General features: G+C 39.1%; 1 protein-coding gene across 4 annotated transcripts in view; it reads right to left on the bottom strand.

Annotated features, from left to right (window-relative positions):
* LOC101853376 (CCR4-NOT transcription complex subunit 1) overlaps window positions 1-19,276 on the bottom strand; it is a 66,852-nt gene that overhangs the window by 40,263 nt on the left and 7,313 nt on the right. For all 4 annotated transcript variants that reach the window (XM_005094387.3, XM_005094388.3, XM_005094389.3 and 1 more), the window contains exons 5-23: window positions 18,466-18,606; window positions 17,527-17,636; window positions 16,301-16,356; window positions 15,426-15,549; window positions 14,040-14,114; window positions 13,170-13,337; window positions 12,643-12,776; window positions 12,000-12,132; window positions 11,334-11,441; window positions 10,597-10,716; window positions 10,140-10,262; window positions 9,017-9,171; window positions 8,341-8,491; window positions 7,329-7,572; window positions 6,573-6,725; window positions 5,057-5,235; window positions 3,743-3,867; window positions 1,643-1,753; window positions 305-383 (exon numbers count right to left, since the gene is read on the bottom strand). In XM_005094387.3, the coding sequence (XP_005094444.1) occupies window positions 305-383; window positions 1,643-1,753; window positions 3,743-3,867; window positions 5,057-5,235; window positions 6,573-6,725; window positions 7,329-7,572; window positions 8,341-8,491; window positions 9,017-9,171; window positions 10,140-10,262; window positions 10,597-10,716; window positions 11,334-11,441; window positions 12,000-12,132; window positions 12,643-12,776; window positions 13,170-13,337; window positions 14,040-14,114; window positions 15,426-15,549; window positions 16,301-16,356; window positions 17,527-17,636; window positions 18,466-18,606 (2,489 nt within the window). The remainder of the gene's footprint in view (window positions 1-304; window positions 384-1,642; window positions 1,754-3,742; window positions 3,868-5,056; window positions 5,236-6,572; window positions 6,726-7,328; window positions 7,573-8,340; window positions 8,492-9,016; window positions 9,172-10,139; window positions 10,263-10,596; window positions 10,717-11,333; window positions 11,442-11,999; window positions 12,133-12,642; window positions 12,777-13,169; window positions 13,338-14,039; window positions 14,115-15,425; window positions 15,550-16,300; window positions 16,357-17,526; window positions 17,637-18,465; window positions 18,607-19,276) is intronic.

Genomic DNA, 19,276 nt, shown 5'->3' with positions numbered 1-19,276 from the left:
GTCTAAAACAATAAGCAATGCCATTAAGCTGATCTTCAACAAAAACTTTTCCCAAAGAAAAAAGCCCTGAGTCATACTTTTTACAGAAAAAGGAGAAACATTGATTTTCTCTAAACTCGCACTGGGACAAAGATGCTTTGATCACATGAATGTTAGGCACATTTATACTGGTCTGACTGAATAATTAAAAAATAGACATAGTGTAAAATGGTTGAGTATCTTTGATATTACAAAGAATTCTAAACATGTTGGATGTTTTGTGCCTAGTCCCTTGACCTGAGACAAAGAGTCGGTGAAGACTTACCTCGATCAGGTGCTGAGGGAACTGCATGAAGTGAGGGATCTGGGTTACATGCTGGCAGTACTGTGGCAGCTCCTTCAGTCTGAGAGAGGATTCCCAAAGTAACATTAGTGGCAGCGGAAGTAAGTCTCATACACAATCGTAATCTTGCACAGAAACTATTAAGAAGATGACAGTCAAACTGATTTCAAATCTTTCCAGGGGCGGCCATCCTCTTCCCAAGGGACGCAGATGGTGGCAATATGTACTCTAAAATAGTAACATTTCTGCAGAAATATAACCTAGCAGTCACCCAGTGCTGCTCATCATGAGGAACCCTCTGGGATAATGGATAATAGAACACTGGAAACAAGCAATATAGGAGTGTATAACATATCAGCTGCACCCACAAACTACAACCCATTTTTCTTTTTATAGTAGAGGGTTTTACAGCGCTCGCAACTGCATAAGGTCATATGAGCGCCAAGGGGTGGGCGTCAACAGAGAAGTCTTTACAGGGAATCAGACTTATTCCGCTCACCTCTCTAGCTTCAACAGCACAAGGTCTGCTTCAACTATCAAGGCACCCCGGAAATAGCAGGTCACAAGAGAGTGACAAACATATAAAAGAAGTAGAGTAAAAATGACAATAGTAAGGATTAGGAAAGAAAAAGAAGCAGTTCCCTGTTGTAGATCAGGCACAGTTATGAGCGTGACATGAATCAGCCCATTTACAATTCTACTGTGCTTGAACGAGAAATGTCCCCCCTTTGGGAATGGCCTAAAGACACTACAGTCAGTGGCACTGCCCCGGGGGCAACTACAACCCAAACAATGTAAGATATACATATATTGACCACCTAGCTGTCACATTTGGCCACATCAAACACCATGATTTACTTGAGAAATATTCAGGAAGCAAAGGTAGAAGGAAAGAGAGGAAGGGGGAGACCTCACAGATGGGAACAGGACATAGAAACCTGACTTGGAACCAAAACAACTACGGCAGGCAGAACAGCAAACGACAAGGTGTTTTATTGCAGGAAGGTCAAGGAAGCAGCAACGATTAACTGCTGGAAAGCTCGGAAGAAGAAGAATGCATAATAGCGACACAATAATGATCATTCAGTGAAGGGAAAAGGCAAGACAGACAGACAGGAACAACGAAAAAACATAAAGACAACAAAACTGTGAGACAATCAGTCTCTCATTCTCCTTTTCTCTCTTTTTCCCCCTCTTAATCTCTCCCCGTCCGCATCAAGAAAGATAATACGAGTCACGACTCTCTCACATAAACGCGTACACTAGTGCACTCGCACCCACATATATCGACGAAGTACAAACAACAAAAAAAAGACTCACTTTGACTTAAATCTTTCAAGAGAAGCAATTCCAAAGTGGTACATTTTGGAGCTGGGCGGTTTCTTCAGAGCTTCCAAGATGTATCGCAGGGCTTTACCCAAAGTCAAGTATCTGTAACAATCCAAAAGAAGAAGATGACAAACATGACTGAGCCTATGAGTCTACAAACGTCAAAAAATGATGATGATGATGATAATGGTAATAATTATCAAAAAAATTAATTGCACTAATATTACACTAATATGGCACAATACTTAACATTGACCACATAACCAGGCAAATTTTATTAATTCTTTGCCTTGTTTCTTCTTTGTCACTCCCGAAGAAGCCTTTGTGTTTATACGTAATTTCACATACAAAAAATACTCAAGTTACTTCCATTTAAGTGGTTGAAACCTTCCCAAGAGTCTATTCTACGCTTCTTTTTAACAAGGATGATAAAATCGAATTCCTTGACCAATGTTCATTTGATTAATTTGCAGTAAACTGAAATTTTTCAAGACGTAATACTACTTTTCAACCATGACAGAGATGATGATGCTGATGATGATGATGATATGATGATGATGGTAATGATGATGATGGATGAATAGAGTTAGGGGAAGTAAAGGCTGCAAAGTAATGCGAGTAGAGTAGTAGCAATGGCAAATTTTGTGGTTACTCAAGAAAAATTAAAGTAACATTCCAAGTGTTACTCCAGTAATAGCAAAAGTAACACAGAAGTAATGCAAGTAATTTTCAAGTAATGACTGTTAAAACTCATGTAATTTTCTTCTCAATTAAAAAAACCCATTGACGCTAGTGTAGCCTAGCCTTGATGGGAATTAGTAATGTGATTACTAAATAACCAAATACTAATAGTCCACATTATTTTTTAAGCAAAAAGAACAGAACAATTAGCGGTAACTTGGAAGGAAAAAGGTCAAATAAATTTATGCGGACGCTGTGCTTCAGATCGAGGAAAACTGCCTGTAATGCAATTAACCAGTAACAGGTAACAGGATTTCTTTAGTCATTCATTCAACCTACCACACTTTTTAAGTACAAAAATACTACAGAGATTTATTGTTCGTTTCTACAATCTAAAAAAATATATATTTAGAATCTCACTTAAAAGGACCAGTTTGTTGTGAGTTGTTTTCTTCTGCCATCATCAAATTAGACCAAAGCACTTTCGACTTTGAAAATTTCTTTTTACTGACTGGACTTCAAAAAGAACTAGATATAAAGATGTATAATAACATATCGAGCATAATTATCAAAGACCTTTCACCTTCATTTAGAGATGAAAATAGAGATGAGCATAATTAAATACCTGGAATCACAGATAAATGCGTCTAAATTTTCATCTGCCCAGCCACTAGAAATTAAAAAGAAAAATGAAAATACAAGCACAATGAAATCCCTGCTAAACATTCTTTTCCTCTTTCATTATCCTCAATAGAGAGCCATTTATGTTATATCCATCGAACCGGTGATAACCCCAAACATACAAACTCCAAAAGCAAAGGTTCTAACCAAGGATTTAGTTAAAAACACATATCCAAGGCACAACTGAACCCCCCCCCCCCCCCCCCCCCCCAAATATTTAACTCTTCCTTGCTCTGGTTGAAAGAAAAAACACCACACACTTACATTATTACAAGACATTAAACATGACTCCCACAAACTTAATGTAATCTTGGGAAGTCACTAGTGAGCAGAATGGATTTTTAAAAAATAGTAAAAAGCAGTCTTACTTCCCCCCCCCCCCACAAGAACATAAAACTTGTTCATTTCATTTTTCAACAGCTATACAACCTCTTAGCTTCACGTCATAAAAGTGCTACATAAGTCCAAGCAGTGTGAAGGACTACATTGGCAGTTTCACCATTTCAGGAGTCACAATAACCACAGTACATACAAAATCAATAATCGATCCAGTGCTGTTGTCCATCCAGTCACAGAAAATCAGAATAATAACAACCACATTTAGCAAGGAAGGAGATTTGGAAAATGGCATACTTCAAAATAACACTGCCATGACGTTTACATAATTCATGGTCCAAAAACATAGCATGGCTTATTATTCCTAATAAAAGGATGTTTAAGATCACTAACGTGACAATCTTCTGCTCAATAATTCCTCCAAACAGTTGGGCTGTGATCTGCAACTCTCTTTCGGGGTACTGATGGAAAAAGCGGTACTCCTCAAACAGATTACCCAGCATACAGGCAAAAACATCCTGTGAATAAAAAGAATATGATTCAGAACCCCCAGAAAATATCAAATCATTAACAAACTTTAGTTTTCACAAAAAGGTGACAACTCTTTTCTTCACCGGTTGCTCCTGTTATCACATTAACACTTTTCCTACCAGGCCAGAATCCACCACCGGCCCAGGGCTTTTCCGTGACGTATTTTTACGCCACTACCCCACCAAAGGAAAATGTCTAAACATCCATGTGGCCCATTAAACTGAAGGTAAAAAGATAATTTATCAAATGGTGGTACACTATTGGAGATATATTCCAATAATAATAGTTTGGGGTTTCTAAAAGTGATTATGCAATATCGAAAGTGTCATATGAAATCAACAATTTTCCAACTTTGAAACGTCATAACTAAAAAGGTACAACGGCATAATTCAAACTTCCCACGTAGGTTGCTCAAGTAATGCAAAGAAATGCTGACAGTTATGTATGTGTACCTATTAAAGAAGTGAAAATATCAGACATATACTGAAGTCAGGGGAGCACTTTTTTTTCCTTTTTACATTTCGAAGGGGACAGAAAAAAGCGCTGAAATGACAAAAATTCGTCTGTCAGTGCTATATTTTCTTTCATATGCGCTAACAGGAAGTCTATTCTATTATTTCGAAAACACAGATGGGCCGAGAATTTCGCGTTTTTTCATTAAGGATAGGAATAGATAGCGAGCCACTCGAGCCGTATTTTGCGGCTCTCGGTGAAGCGAGGCCACGTCCGCGAGCCGCATTTTGTTCCCCCTTCCACCCCAGGGCAGTGCTACAGACTGAAGTGTCTTTAGGACATTCCCAAAGGGGGGGTATTAATATTAAAATGTTCTTATGCACAGTAGAATTATAAATGGGCTGATTTATCAATATCAAGCTCATACTGTGCCAGGACAACATAGGGGGAACTGCTGCTTTTTCTTTCCTCATCCTTACTATCGTCATTTTTCCTTTACCACTTTTGTATGTTTGTCACTCTCTTGTGAACTGCTATTTCCGGGGTGCCTTGATAATCGAAGCAGACTTTGTGCTGTTGAGGCACGAGAGGTGAGCAGAGTAGGTCTGATTCCCCGTTTGAACTTCTTTGTTGACATCCACCCCTTGGCGCTCATATGATGTTATGTAGTCACGAACGCCATAAAAACCTTACGGAAACAAACAAGTAGGAAACAGCACCTACCCTGCTCATTTTTTCGCTGGAATCTTTGAAGGACTTGAGCATAGTGAGAACTTCGTCGATGCTCATGGTCTGATTGTAGATTTGCTGGAAGTACATATTGGCTCGGTCCTCCGTCTCCTTGGTGAAGGTCTGAGACATCTCCGGGAAGATGCTGGACATGTCGTCCACTGGGCCAGGGGCTGCACAACGAGGAAGATCAAGAACCATCAGGCAAAAGGGCTGACAACGTTGATAATTGCGCAATGGAGAATTTTATTAATTGCTATATATTTTAGCAAAAATATTATGGCGTTGCATGAGTTTTACAACTAGTTAATTTAATAAAAACAATTATAATTAATAACTGTCTTTCCACAAATCAGAAATTCGATTCCTTTACCGGTGTACATTAGCTCTCGAAAAACTTAATGTGTCTCTGAATCTTATTTCATACCCCTTACATCAAATTTACCATGACAGAAATGCCCCTTCCATTTACCATTCGTAGGGCAGGAAACAAGACAGAAATAAAGCACTCAGAGAGTTTCATAAATTTGAAACTTTAAAAAATTATTTCCAACACTTATTGAGTACAGTTAAGCAACAACAAAAAATACCAACAAGCTATACAAATAGACACAGGGTAAAACAGAAAATTCCACTACACAATGTAACAAACATAGCTGCCACTCAGGTATTTCAAAAAAGGAGGAAATTCACACGAAAGCGTACGCGCGCTCACCGAAGGCCGGAGTAAAACCAGTGAGATTCAGAGGCAATATAATATTGGAAAATCTATGATTTTGGAAGGAAAAGTGTCATATTTGTTAACCATACTGAATTAAAATGTATTTGAATAAAAAAAAAAAACCCAAGGCACGAAGTTGACTAACAAGCATTTGACCCAGTTTGGTGACTAAAAATCCAGCGTTTTTTACCAGCTAGTGTCTTATAAAAAGATTTCTTTCTCTTAAGACTTGTGCAACGATGTAGAGTAGTACTGGATCAAGGAGGCAACACCTTTGCCACTGTAGGCCTACTACAAGATTTCTTTATCGCATGTTCCATTTTTTATAAACTTTTGAAGTTGCACACCGTCTGCTTCTTCCTCAATCCAGCTCCATTTATTTTTGCATTCTGAATAAATTTCCGACGAATTTCCGCATTATTCAATGACAACTAGGCGCGCCAACGTCCCGATGCTCTAACAACACTGTCGCTCCACAATAAAAAATGTGAAACTAGGCCTAGCGCTAGGCACAGAACGGAAATAGGAAGCTACGGTTGGACATGCGCAAGCCACGTTTTCGCCTCACTCCCAGTTCCGTATTTTGCGTGTGTAAAAAAAATTATCACAATTTGCTACCAAGAGCTGTCCAGCGGAGGAAGGAGGAAATTAGGGTGAAAAGCTAGATGACGCAGAGATTCCGCTAATTAGTGGAAAAGTGGCAGCTATGAATACACCGCTAAAGCACGTGTTCCACCATCTGTATCTGGTAAAGAGTTAAATTTCCGCTCAACCTAAAACCACACCCACCCGTGCGATTGCCCAGCCTCTCCTGGTTGACAGGCATGCCCGGTTTGGGCGTCTGCTGTGTGTTTGTGGGAAGGGACGGCATGTTGCTAACCGGTGGCCGTGGACCGGGGGCGGGCACCATGTTCTGGTTAATGGGAGCCTGCACACCCAAACCTGCTCAAGGAGAAGGAAAATACACTTAACATGTCAACAACTAGAGGTTTTAAGCGAACTTTCCACAATTATGGCCAAAAGTTTAAGAAAATATATTTATTTATGATAAGTATTTCAAAATAATATAACAAAGACAAGCATCCAACATGGCAGTTTATGAATTCAGCTTCAATTTCAGTTTTGTTTACAAGAAAAACAGCAAAGTATACTGAACACTATGACATTACAATAAAGGTAAACACAAATGAAGAAAGTGCCATAAGAATAATCTTGCAAGATGATCCCTAACACCTTTCAAACATGAATTAACTCAGTAAGTCTTGCAATGAAAGTAAATGTATTAACATTCCCACTAATACAGTATTCGTCATTAAGGGAGGCTGCTGTTTTGACTCTACACATCAGATCTAAATCCACATTGAGTGGTAGATCCCAACAGAAAGATGGGGATACTCAATAAAAGAGATGGGAGGAAGATACTACTGATAAGACAAGAAGCAGACGGCATCAAAGCACCTATCAACCACACGCTGAAATCTTCGCTGCAAAATAAAAGAAGTCACCTAACAAAGAGAACATAAAACAATGATGCATGACACTCACTCGGCATCTGATTGCCCATCATGGGGTTGAAACCCAAACCGCCGGCAGCCACCTGCTGCTGCTGCTGCTGCTGTTGTTGCTGTTGCTGAGACATGGGGGGGAACGTCTTAGACGGGGAGCCAGGGGGTCCTGGGGGCCCCAGCCCGAGATTGGCCATGGCCTGAGGTAGGCTCTGTCCTGGAGGGCCCACAGCACCTGGTCCAGGCTGGTTGAGGACCCCTCCAATGTTGGCCAGTGGGTCATGCTGGGGGGGGGGGGAACACATCACAGTTCAAAATAAACATTGGGAGGGAGGGAGAGAGAGAGAGAGAGAGAGAGAGAGAGAGAGAGAGAGAGAGAGAGAGACAGAGACAGAGAGAGAGAGACAGAGAGAGAGAGGGGGGGGGAGGGGGACACCTAAGTGTGTGAGATGGCAAACTCCTTTCTTTAACAATCCCAACAACTGCTTTCTTTAATAATTCAAACACCTTACTAAACTCAAACAGACCACTCTTAAGGTACTGCCATTCCGCTGGGATTCAGTGCTACAAAACAGCATCTGTCAACTAATCTCTACAAAAGAGACCGTGACAAAATACACTGCAAGTACATAAAAGACAGCATCTCAATACCACTTTGGTTAACAGTTCAGTTTGAATGTACACAATGTGTGAAACAATAAGCATCATTTAAATTAATGCAAGTGAAAACACCTGGCTACATCTTATTCATGACCTTCCTTTTGCATATGGTATTGTGTCTGTACGGGCATGTGTGTGTAAACAAGGGTGTGTCCATCTCCTCGTACTCATGTGTGCAGAGGGAGAGCAATCCAAAAAGACCCTCAGACCCTCAGCAGGGGCCATTCACTGCCAACACTCACCGGGTTGACCATGTTTTGCAATAGGTGTGTTTCTGTGTATGTGCATGTGTATGCAAACAAGGGTGTGTCTATCCGCGCGTGCTCATGTGTACAGTGGGAGAGCAATCCAAAAAGACCCTCAGCAGGGGGCCATTCACTGCCAACACTCACCGGGTTGACCATATTCTGTGGTGGGAAGGGCGGCTGCTTGGGTCCCATGCCCTGCATGGCCGCAGACGGAGTGGGCCTGGGCTTGTTCATGTAGATAGAGGCGTTGTTGTACATTGTGTTGATCGTCTCTGCAAGATCCGGGTTCAGGTGACTGCAGAAGGCCCCGTGAAAAAAGGTTGGGTGATAATTTTGTATGGAGACAGGACATGAAATGCATGAAATATTTTCATAAAGTGGAGAACAATCAAACATGCAAATTAAGCAACTTTTTAAAAAAATAAGGGAAGACGTGAGCAAACTACTCATCATCCTTAAAAGAAGGAAAGTTCGACACTTTGTACACTTTCGTCTATGATGAGTGCCCACGCCCAGATAGCTAAAACTTCATATGAATGAATAAATAAATAAGTCCAACCTTTTTTTTTTCTTCAGCAAATGAATACATTAACATTTGATAACAATTATTTAATCCTCAGGCCTCCTTGTAATCTCTTTTAAGGTACTCAGACTCCAAAATTTTGGGAGTTTAGGCCCTATTGAAAATACACTGAGTGAGAGTCTCAAGTCACACTTTCAGAACAGAATGGGGGTTTTCATTAGGTAAAATGGAGTCTTCTACAAGGCCAACACACAAAAAAGGAAGACAATTCCAACTATCTATCTGTGCAAAACCTACACAGTCCACAACTTGAGACAAGACAGCATGGTGACCACTGTCTCCGGGGGAAGCTGCTGGCTGCGGGTCTGTGGGTGCTCGTCCTTCACCTGCAGGCCCATCAGCTGAGGGCAGCGGCGCTTGAGGAAGATCACACAGGCCTGGATAAACGCTTCCTGCAACACCACACACAAACACACAGGTCAGTAAACAGCAGTAATCATCTTGGTAATCTCCAGAAGAGAGGAGCACATCAACACAATAATGTGTGTGTGTGTGGGGGGGGGGGGTGTTCTTGGGGTTAGTAAAGAGAAACACATCCACACATTTACAGTTATAAAGAGAAAGGGCAGAGGCAAGACAAACAGAAACAACAGCGTAAAAGAAAAGAAGTACACCCTCCAATCCCCTGCACATTAACTGTCATTAGGTTCAAAGTAAAAGCAACATACAAGAAAGAAAGAAAAGTAGGACCAACCATTGGCACCCTCTAACCATCAGAGGAATCATTATGTACAAGGTGTTTAATAGGTTCAGATTGACATTATATAACTAACTAATAGGTTCAGATTGACATTATATAACTAACTAATAGGTTCAGATTGACATTATATAACTAACTAATAGGTTCAGATTGACATTATATAACTAACTAATAGGTTCAGATTGACATTATATAACTAACTAATAGGTTCAGATTGACATTATATAACTAATAGGTTCAGATTGACATTATATAACTAACTAATAGGTTCAGATTGACATTATATAACTAACTAATAGGTTCAGATTGACATTATATAACTAACAACAGTCCCATGCCTGAAAAAGCACAAAGACATGAGAAACAATAAGGAGCTGTCCTGAAACACAACAAGTACATTTCAGCGAGTGACATGAGTTTTGTATTGTAATAGATTGTGCCCTGTGAATGTTGGCAGATACGGCTAAAATAAACAACGCACACACAAAAAAAATAATAAACAAAAGTTGTCTTCACAAAAATTTAACAGCCACACACAAACACACACATGAAATACAACATGAAAAAGAAAGTATATCACAATAACTTACAAGTGGGACATGACGCAAAAACAAAACTCAATCATACACAAACACAGTAACATGTGAAAACACTGCGTACCTTGTGTTCGCTGATCTTGTCATTGAGCCACTTGTCAAGCTTGAGGTACTCGCGTCTCGAGGCAAGACATGCCAGGTCGATGACAAAAGCGTATGGCGTCGCATTCAGCAGCATCGACAGCGCCTGCAGAGAGTGTTTAATAATTTTATGAAATTTTGCATTTTAATAAGTTTTACAGCACTTGCAACACAATTAGGTTATGCAAGTGCCGAAGATTAGGTGTTACAAGAGAGTAACAAACACAAAAAAGGAGACATAAGGACAACAGATGTTTAACAGGAAAGGGGCACCCAGTGGGAATACTAGTGCAGATCTTCAATCATCCACACAGTTGGAACTGGCAAAGATAAAAAGATACAGAGGAAAATAAACTCAAGTGCACCCAACAAGCTACCGAACCCCGACCCCACAACAAAGACGTGACAACAGAAACAGTCAACAGGATCACCGGTAGTACCTTCAGATCTTGTGCCACGTCCAGGATGCGCGAGAGGCGAACTTGGTCGTGAGGCTCTCCCCTCATGTACCACTCAGCCATGGAGTGCATGATCAAGGTTCGGATGTTGCTGGAGTGACCCTGCAATAGAGCGTCGGCGATCATAAGAAAAGTTATGCTATCCTCATTCCTCCATCGGAAGAGTTTTGAGTAAAAAGAAGCAGATCGACATGATAACCAGTCATTTAGTGCAGGAAGAGTCCAAGATAAGGCAAAAGCAGCAAAGGGAAAGACCAGAAAAACCTACCACAGACATTCTCCAAGAACAGCCATCCACTATGTAATCATGAATGCTGTTGAAACTTCATGCCACCTGCTAACCCCCCCCCCCCCCTCCCCCCCATTTGGAATCTTAACATGATAATTAAAATTTGCAATCAACAGCGCCACAGCAACATTTCGCTTCCCGCCCTACACTCCAAGAATTGCCTGAGCAAAAAACATCGGTCATCAACCCCCATTCATAGGCAGCAGAGTAAATTACTTGAGAAAAGAGGTGCACATCACCATAAAGATGGTCATTTAGCACATGGTAAAAAATAGGCAGATAGACAAAAATGACAAAGGACTAGAAAAAGATGTAGGACCTACTAACGGCGCCCTCCAAGCACCTGCAAAGCGTGAATAGGCAGCTCTTCACTTTAAAATGTTGTGAAAAGAAAAAAAAAAGGCAAATCCAGACAAAAAGTGGCACAGACCTGATGATGCCAGGCATAGTGCAGAATAACGGCCGAGTTGCTGTGGGACCCTAAGAAGCTGGGCATTAAGTTGGAGATCAGCTCCTGCTTCAATCTGTTCCACGTGGGCTAGGGAAAGAAATAAATAGATACACATTCAGATTTTGGACATCTCATCTTCAGGGAAACATTTGGCCACAACCAAAGATGGATGATGATAAATGAATTCTTATCAACACTTACTCTTCAAAACATGTCCAAACTTCCTTTCTCCTTATACATTACCTACAGAGGCAGGAGGTTTGGATTTTATTTATTTTTTAATAATGCTAAACACTGACTATCTAAACAAGACAAAAGAAAAATTTCCATTAGGAATCAAATTCAGAAAAACATCTTCAGTAAAGGCAAAGAGTAATTTTTTAACGAAAAATATGAACCTTTAACTTAAAACAAAAAACTTTTTCCACAAATGTGCTATACTTTCATTTACAGAGAGAGAGAGAGAAGCACATCAACTCATTATCAGTCAGATAGTTCTTAATTAAAAATACCAAGACGAAAAGAGAAAACCAAAAGAGGGATGATAAACAAGTAAGACCTACCAGCAGCATTCTCTATTCATCTGCCAATAATCATTTTGAAAGATTTAAAAATCCATTAACTATATAGGGGTCAACAACTTACAGCGATCTGAAGCAAAGCCAGCACTAGAATGTCCGGACACTTGGCAATGGGCACCTTGAAGAGTTCCACTACTTGGGCATGATGTCCGTTGTCAGACAGACGCAGCAAAGCCTCCACAAGGCTCAGGGATTTCCTGTCCCACAAAAATCAACACCTTTGAGCTTGGTAAAGTATGAGTCAAAGAAAAGCACATTGACAAAATGACAGACCTAAAAAGCTCCCAAAGCCCAAGACAGAGACACTAACAAGAGGGAGTACAACCTACTCATGGCACCCTCCATCCGCCAGCAACAAAATACAACACACAGTTCGTAAAGGACAATGAAACAACATTCTTATCTTCATAATGATGCTAAACACACAAGTTTCTTAACACACATGGTACTGGGGCAAACTGAGAAAGAAATATAGGTTAACAAAACCAGAGCATTAAAGGCAACACTATCATGGAACTAAGCAAAATAATGATAACACAGAAAAGGGGTGAAAAGAGCAGACCACGTGACTTTCAGTGGCTTGCATGTCCAAGCTTGCACAAATATACCTAGTGTGTATTAGTACAATACAAAGGAACTGTGTAAAAAGAAACCAGTTAAAGTAAAAAATTACACAATGACACTCACATAACGCAAAAAATACTTACCATACAGCAATTTCTCTGTCATCATCATTTGGTGTAGACTTGAGAATGTCAATGACAACAGTGTTTGAGTCCCCTTTGTAATCAGCCAAACAAAAGACGTCTGGGTGCTTCAGGGCTTGAATCAGAAATGACAGCTGATGACAAACAGTTGGACAAAGCATGAACAAACAGGTGGAGGGAGGGGGCTGGACAAAGAGGCAACGAACAAATAAATCACAGCCCAAACATGAAGTTTTGGTGACACGCACATTTCATATAAAAATGGAAACCTTCCTAAAATATATATATATATAGACTGAGCAAGCAGGTAAGATAGAAACCTTTCACACAAAATGAATGTGGTATATTCAAACCCGAAGGCATCTCAACTACTGAAACACACAAAGCTATAAAGGGTTCCAAGACATCACATCAAAATTCTTAAGAAAACACTGTCAAAAACTGGCAGTCAGCATTACGGATTTTCAGGTTTCACAGAATTGATCCCATAAAATCCCCTAATCATCACGATCATCATCCACCAATACCTGTCCTTCTGTGTTGTTCCAGGCTTTGTAGATAAGCTCAATGGGGAAGGGCTCCTGCAGGCCACGAAACAGACCCTGCACCAGTAGCCGCAGTCCCTTCCTGCCCAGCACCAGGAAGCCGTTGTGATCCAGGTTGGCTATCACTTCCCTCCAGATCAGATGGGGATTCTTTGAAGAGAAAAAAAAGTCAGAAAAGAGTTGTTTTTTTAAAGATGTCACGGTCACCTAAGAAGCTATTATTTTTACATGAATACAAAAGAAATATTCAGATTCTCACCAAGATAAAAATGTCAGCAAACAGTAACAAAAGGAATTTTGTCTAGGGAAATATTATTTATATATAAAAACTTATGAAATATCTGGATTCTTATCTCAAAACAAACAAAAAAAGTTCAGGAAACAATAAACAAAGGGAGGTGGGTCAAAGAAGATATATTTAAACGCAAATGAAAATTCTAAAAACTTGTACCAAAGAAAGTGTTGGGAATGCCCAATACAAGACAGTCACGCAGTGATCATATGACGAGAGCCAGTGCCACTTAGAGACCACCTTCTGATTTAAAAAATCTTTCGCAAAAGAGTCTCTCAGTTATTTTATGAAACTAAAGGACCAAAAATAATCCAGTCTCCTTTATACCACCTTCTGATTAAAAAATGTTTCGCAAAAGAGTCTCTCAGTTGTTTGATGAAACTAAAGGACCAAAAATAATCCAGTCTCCTTTATATCACCTTCTGATTAAAAAATGTTTCGCAAAAGAGTCTCTCCAGTTATTTTATGAAACTAAAGGACCAAAAATAATCCAGTCTCCTTTATCAAACTTTTCAGCTAGGCTTATGTATTAAAGATATTTCAACTTCATAAAAACTGACCATTTCCTTGACAACTTGCAGAAAGACATCGATATTCCAGGTGGTGTGGCCTGGAACATCTTGGCGATCATTTGACTGAAAAAGAGAAAAGATTCTCCTCGTTACCAATAATTCAATAACAACACAACATAACCATTGCTTCACATTTGAAAAATTATATCACCATAATGAATCTTGCCTCTGGCCAAACACTGTGCCCTAAGGAAAGATACTTTACACAAATTTGAGCAAAGACAGAAAGATCTTATCAGTAGGTTATTATCAGAGCTTTCAGCAGGCTGATGTCATTTTTCGAGGATTTCAGGGTCCAGGGCAGCGCCCTGCAGGGGGATGCTCATGTTTGAGAATTTTTGGTTTCAGTGCATCCTAAATATGCCATTTCTGGCTATTCAAGCCTAAATTTAAAAAGAAAATAAGGGAGAAAAAAAACATACCTTGCATACATAATTTTATGTTTGTGTTAATCCATATAAATCCAAAGCCATGCTTTTTCCCTTGTACCGATACTGTACATCCACAACAGTAGTATAACAGCTAGATCTATAAAACTCGACAGTTAATGTTCAAATTCTTTCCCGCTTGTGCTGGTTTGCATCATAATGCGTAGAATCCTTATAATAATAATATAACAGCTAGATCTAGATCTAAATAACTTGACAGCTAAATTCAACTGAAATCCACAACAATATTTACAAATAAACAAGTCTGATAAAAAAATCAAACTCTCTTCAGATTTTTCTTTTCTTGGCAGGCCCAAGATCTATTGAACCACAATCGTCATTTCTTCTTGTTAACAGAGCTGGTGCTCTGTTTCTTGTGCTTTAGAAAGTGAAAGTGAAAGACACTGTCTACACTTTCAATTAAAAGAGTACTCCTGGTAAGGGTAGGCTATTGTTGCACTATTAGTAATTACGGAAATTTTTTATTTCGCATTTTTGAAAAGTTTTTTATTTTTCCATTTGCGGAATCCTGCTAATTTGCGGAAATCTGCAAAATTGCGGAAGACTAGAAGCACTGTACTGTCTAAGCACCTCTAAAACAGTGGCTGGCGCAGAGGGTCTGAATCTGTTTCCGCAGTGTAGATGGCAGGTCACAGTAATATTCATAAAATTAAGCCGCAAGAGGTTGTCTTAAAACATTTTCTTAAAGCTAACATCAACATGTAGATGAGAAAACATTGAATAAAATTGATGTTAAGACTTAAGTCAAACATAAAAGGAACAAAGAGAAAGAATACCAAAGACAATAAATTTACATGTGCAAAGGACCAGAAAAAGTACTTGAAAGGAAAAGGAAACACCCAAAGAAGACTGTAACAGAAATTCCTTCAAATCTACACTCTCATCATCGGTAACAGCGACAAAACTCCAACATTTATACTAGTACCTGTGAGCCATGGTCTCCTAGGTTTGCAGGCGTGCGGGCCATCATTCCTAGGACACGGGCTACAGCAGGGGCAGTGATCTCCCTTGCTCCACAATGAGAGAGAAGGCTACGACACTCCTCCACACTGTTATTTGCCAATAGAGTAAAAAGAAACAAACGATTGAAAAATCAAACTCAATAGAAAAATATAACACCTTCAAATCAAAAGATCCCCAAAAAAGTGCTGTGGTGACATTTATCTTTTTTCAAAACTATTTCCATACTTCAGAGGCAAAACTTTACTAACGTTCATCAATCTCAAACACAAAACGGCTCCTTTGGACAAGTCTGCCCACATGACTTTGACCTGAGAATATGTAAGCCTAAAAGGGAAGCTACCACTCAGGTTTAAAATAAAGCCGACCCCCCCCCCCAAGGGCTTCACTGAACCAGATGGAAAAATTACAAACATGGCTTATTTTACACAACAACAAACAAAAAGCGCCCTGCACACAGAGGCCATTAGCAATGGTGTATTTGTAATACAGCACTGGAGCGACACTGTATTTACATGATCTTGACAAATGATGATATTCATTTACTAGGCTTGCCATTATACCTTTAAGTCCGCAATCGGGATTGATAAAAGTGGTAGACTATTTTTTATGTTTTGTTCAATGATTTCTTAAAAAGACCTGCCGGAAAGCATTGATAAGAGAAAATTTAGAGCCTTTCACATGAATGCAGCTTTCTAAATGAGCCGCACCACCATCTCCAGAACAAAGGAGAACTTACGTAAAAAGAAACCACTTATTCTCAGTCCAAAAACAGACCATTATAAGATAAGAAAAAATCTGTCAATCTAAGTTTTCTGTAACCACTGTATTTTCTCTTACCTAGATGTGCAGGAGTAGCCGCCCTCTAACATCATGTCAGCCACGCTGACGTCAGTCTGTAAACAGATTAACACACAATAAACTAAGACCTTCAAAACAAAACAATAAGTGTATTTGAAAACAATTTTTCAATGCTCCTGAATAGAAATAATAAAATGTATTACGTAATTTTTGTGCTCTGCTTCTTTTACACTTTTAACGGGAGGAGATACCCTTGAGGACCATTTTCTGTTTGTTGCACGAGATCAAATCTAAGTACACATATAAGTTAGGCAAAGTAAAAATCTCTTGATACGCAATTTTATTTTGGCATAGCTACAGCATAGCATACCCTATCAACGTAACAGCAAGTTTTTATCAATAAGTGCAAAAGAAAAAAAAAGAGAATTTTCCCAAGTATAAAAAAACGTTTCTAAATTTAGGTTGCGTAATCGCTTGCCAATGGAAAAGAGCTATTTTTTTCGCAAATATATGTTACATTGATGGTAGCCTTGCCATCTATGTTTCCTGAAAATTAAATGTCAAAAGGATGAAAACTAAGGAAGGAGTAGGGAACAGAACTGTAAAAAAAAAAAAAAAGAAATTTTGCGAAAAATGACACTTATTGTGAAAATTCACTGTATTAACCCACCCTCATGTTTTCAAAGGCAATTTACGAGGAAAATAAAGACTTTCTCAACTGTCTCTATGCTATTTTTAGACAAAACTGGTTGATTTTCAAAAATCAGCCAACACCTCAATTTGCCTAGCCTGACCCAAAATCTGCAAAATCAAGACTCCCTTAAAAAAAAAAAAAAAACATTCAATTAATCTTCAACAAATGAAGACAATGGGTACGATTCAATTGTGTTCCTAACTTCCCCAAACTCACTCTATATGATCAAAATGAAAATTGTTTCCATTTCAACCTGAAGGTTATTATAAATAAATAGGAATAAATACTGTAGCACTGAAACTTTCAGTGCAAATCTCCAAATTGGCATTGATTTCTGGTGCTGCACCAGTGGCAATCTATGCTTTTTAATTTACTGCTGTTGTGACAATTCCCCTGAAAAACAGCCTCCTAGACACATTCTCTACACCTACTTTTTTTTCTTTCTCAGAAAAACATGATCTTTATGCAAAATGTTCTTTTGCCTTCAATCTTTCAATCTGTCGCATTCACAACACACAATAATGGAACCAACACCTCTTCCCCCCGCCACAACAGAAAAAGTAAAACTTGCCATATTTTTCTTCATGGTTCCTAAGTCTCTGAGTTTTTTAGCACTGATATCCTCCAAATTTGGGTACACAAATGGACTGATGATAACAGGCACCCTCTCGCGCGGGAATTCTGCAAAGATAAAAAAAATCCAAAATCAATTTTTTAAATATTTAAAGTGGTATAAGAGAAATATGTTCATGTTATAAAAGTCATGCAGCAATGGCAGAAACACACTGAGAGGAACAGAGAATTAGGAATAACCTGTGAGTTCCCCCCAACTATTCACTACCTTGGCTGTAAGTTTTTGCTCCATTAAAGAGAAGCAAAATGACATGACTGCCATTTAGCACTAAGAAAGAGCAAAACAGACAGATGAGATCAAAAAGGACAAAAATAAAAAAGCAGAACCTACAGCTGCATCCTCCAACCACCCAGATCCACAGCCTACAATACTTTAATGTGGCAATGGGAAAGAGACAGGAGACGTTACTAGGGGTGTCTACAAAATTTCTGGGAAATCGTTATCACAATAAAGAGAAAGGACAGACATTATATTTAATTCAATGCATTAACAGAACCATGACCTGCAGTCCTGTGGGTGGCCTTTCAAGTAATATTTGACAGCACTAGAGGAGCTGTGAGACCAAGAGTTGGACCCTAGTAAAGAGTCAACCAGAGCAAAGGCAGTTTACATGCAAATTATAAAATATACGCACAACAATACATTTATTACGAAATAGATGTTGAAAATATAGTTATTAAAAAACCAACATACCCCTCTTATAAAATTCCTTTGCTTCAATCAATTACTCTATTCTTTGTTAACTTTTCTCGCAATAAAAGCACCAGGGGTGATCAAAGTCTACAATTTTAAATAACATTGTAATTCATTCAAATGGAAGGTCTACAACTTCAATCAAAGAGTATGAAGCTACTTCAAAAGGTGACAGATGCCTACCTCTGCGAACAGTCTTAAGGAAGGTGTCCAAGGTCTCCTGGGCAATGCCCAGCTGCTCTCTCTCTGAAGTCAGGTGAAACAGCAATAGGTGCAGGATCTCGAGGTCAGAGTCTTGGAGGCCACCTTCCTGGCGGCTTGTGTCTACAGAAACAACAGAGAAGGAACAGTTATAAATGACTGCAAATGTTACCTCTTTTCCATTGAGATAATTCATCTTTAATTGAAATTGCTTTACACCAAGCTTCAATGAAGGCGCTTTGTATACTGAGCACTGAACAAGTAGGAATTATGCATCCTTCATGTGCTGGCATGCTAGCAAGCTCAGTTTACCGTTGTATCTTACTTATATCAGTGGTTAGGTGGTAATTTCAAGTTGGTATGTGTAAAATGTACTGCACACAGGAATTTGAAATTTTACAACTTTAACGAAAAAATGTGAAGAACCTGGTCGACAACCACACAGCAACCCATCTTAGTTTTTTAAAACTTAAAGAAAATTACATAACTGTGGCAATTTTTATCAATTCTATTACTCTATTGACATTATACATTTTGATTCTTCTTTTCAATCCTGAAACATCCTGTAACTATACTATATTAACAAAAGAACTAACTCCAATACCAAACAATCGAAAAAAATTACATCCCAGTGCCAACAGAATTTTCTGCCTGCCACCAGTGACCAATTTGCATTGTTTTTTAAGTGACAGCGTTAGGTTAAATTTTCAACACCGCAAAGCCTGCCATTGAGGACATCCCAAAGGAGAAATAAATCATTATTGTCCTTCTAGTTTTAGCTGGGTGAACTCAC

This window comes from Aplysia californica, unplaced genomic scaffold, assembly GCF_000002075.1.
Source record: "Aplysia californica isolate F4 #8 unplaced genomic scaffold, AplCal3.0 scaffold00081, whole genome shotgun sequence".
Taxonomy (NCBI): domain Eukaryota; kingdom Metazoa; phylum Mollusca; class Gastropoda; order Aplysiida; family Aplysiidae; genus Aplysia; species Aplysia californica.
This window is presented reverse-complemented; position numbering and strand designations above follow the sequence as displayed.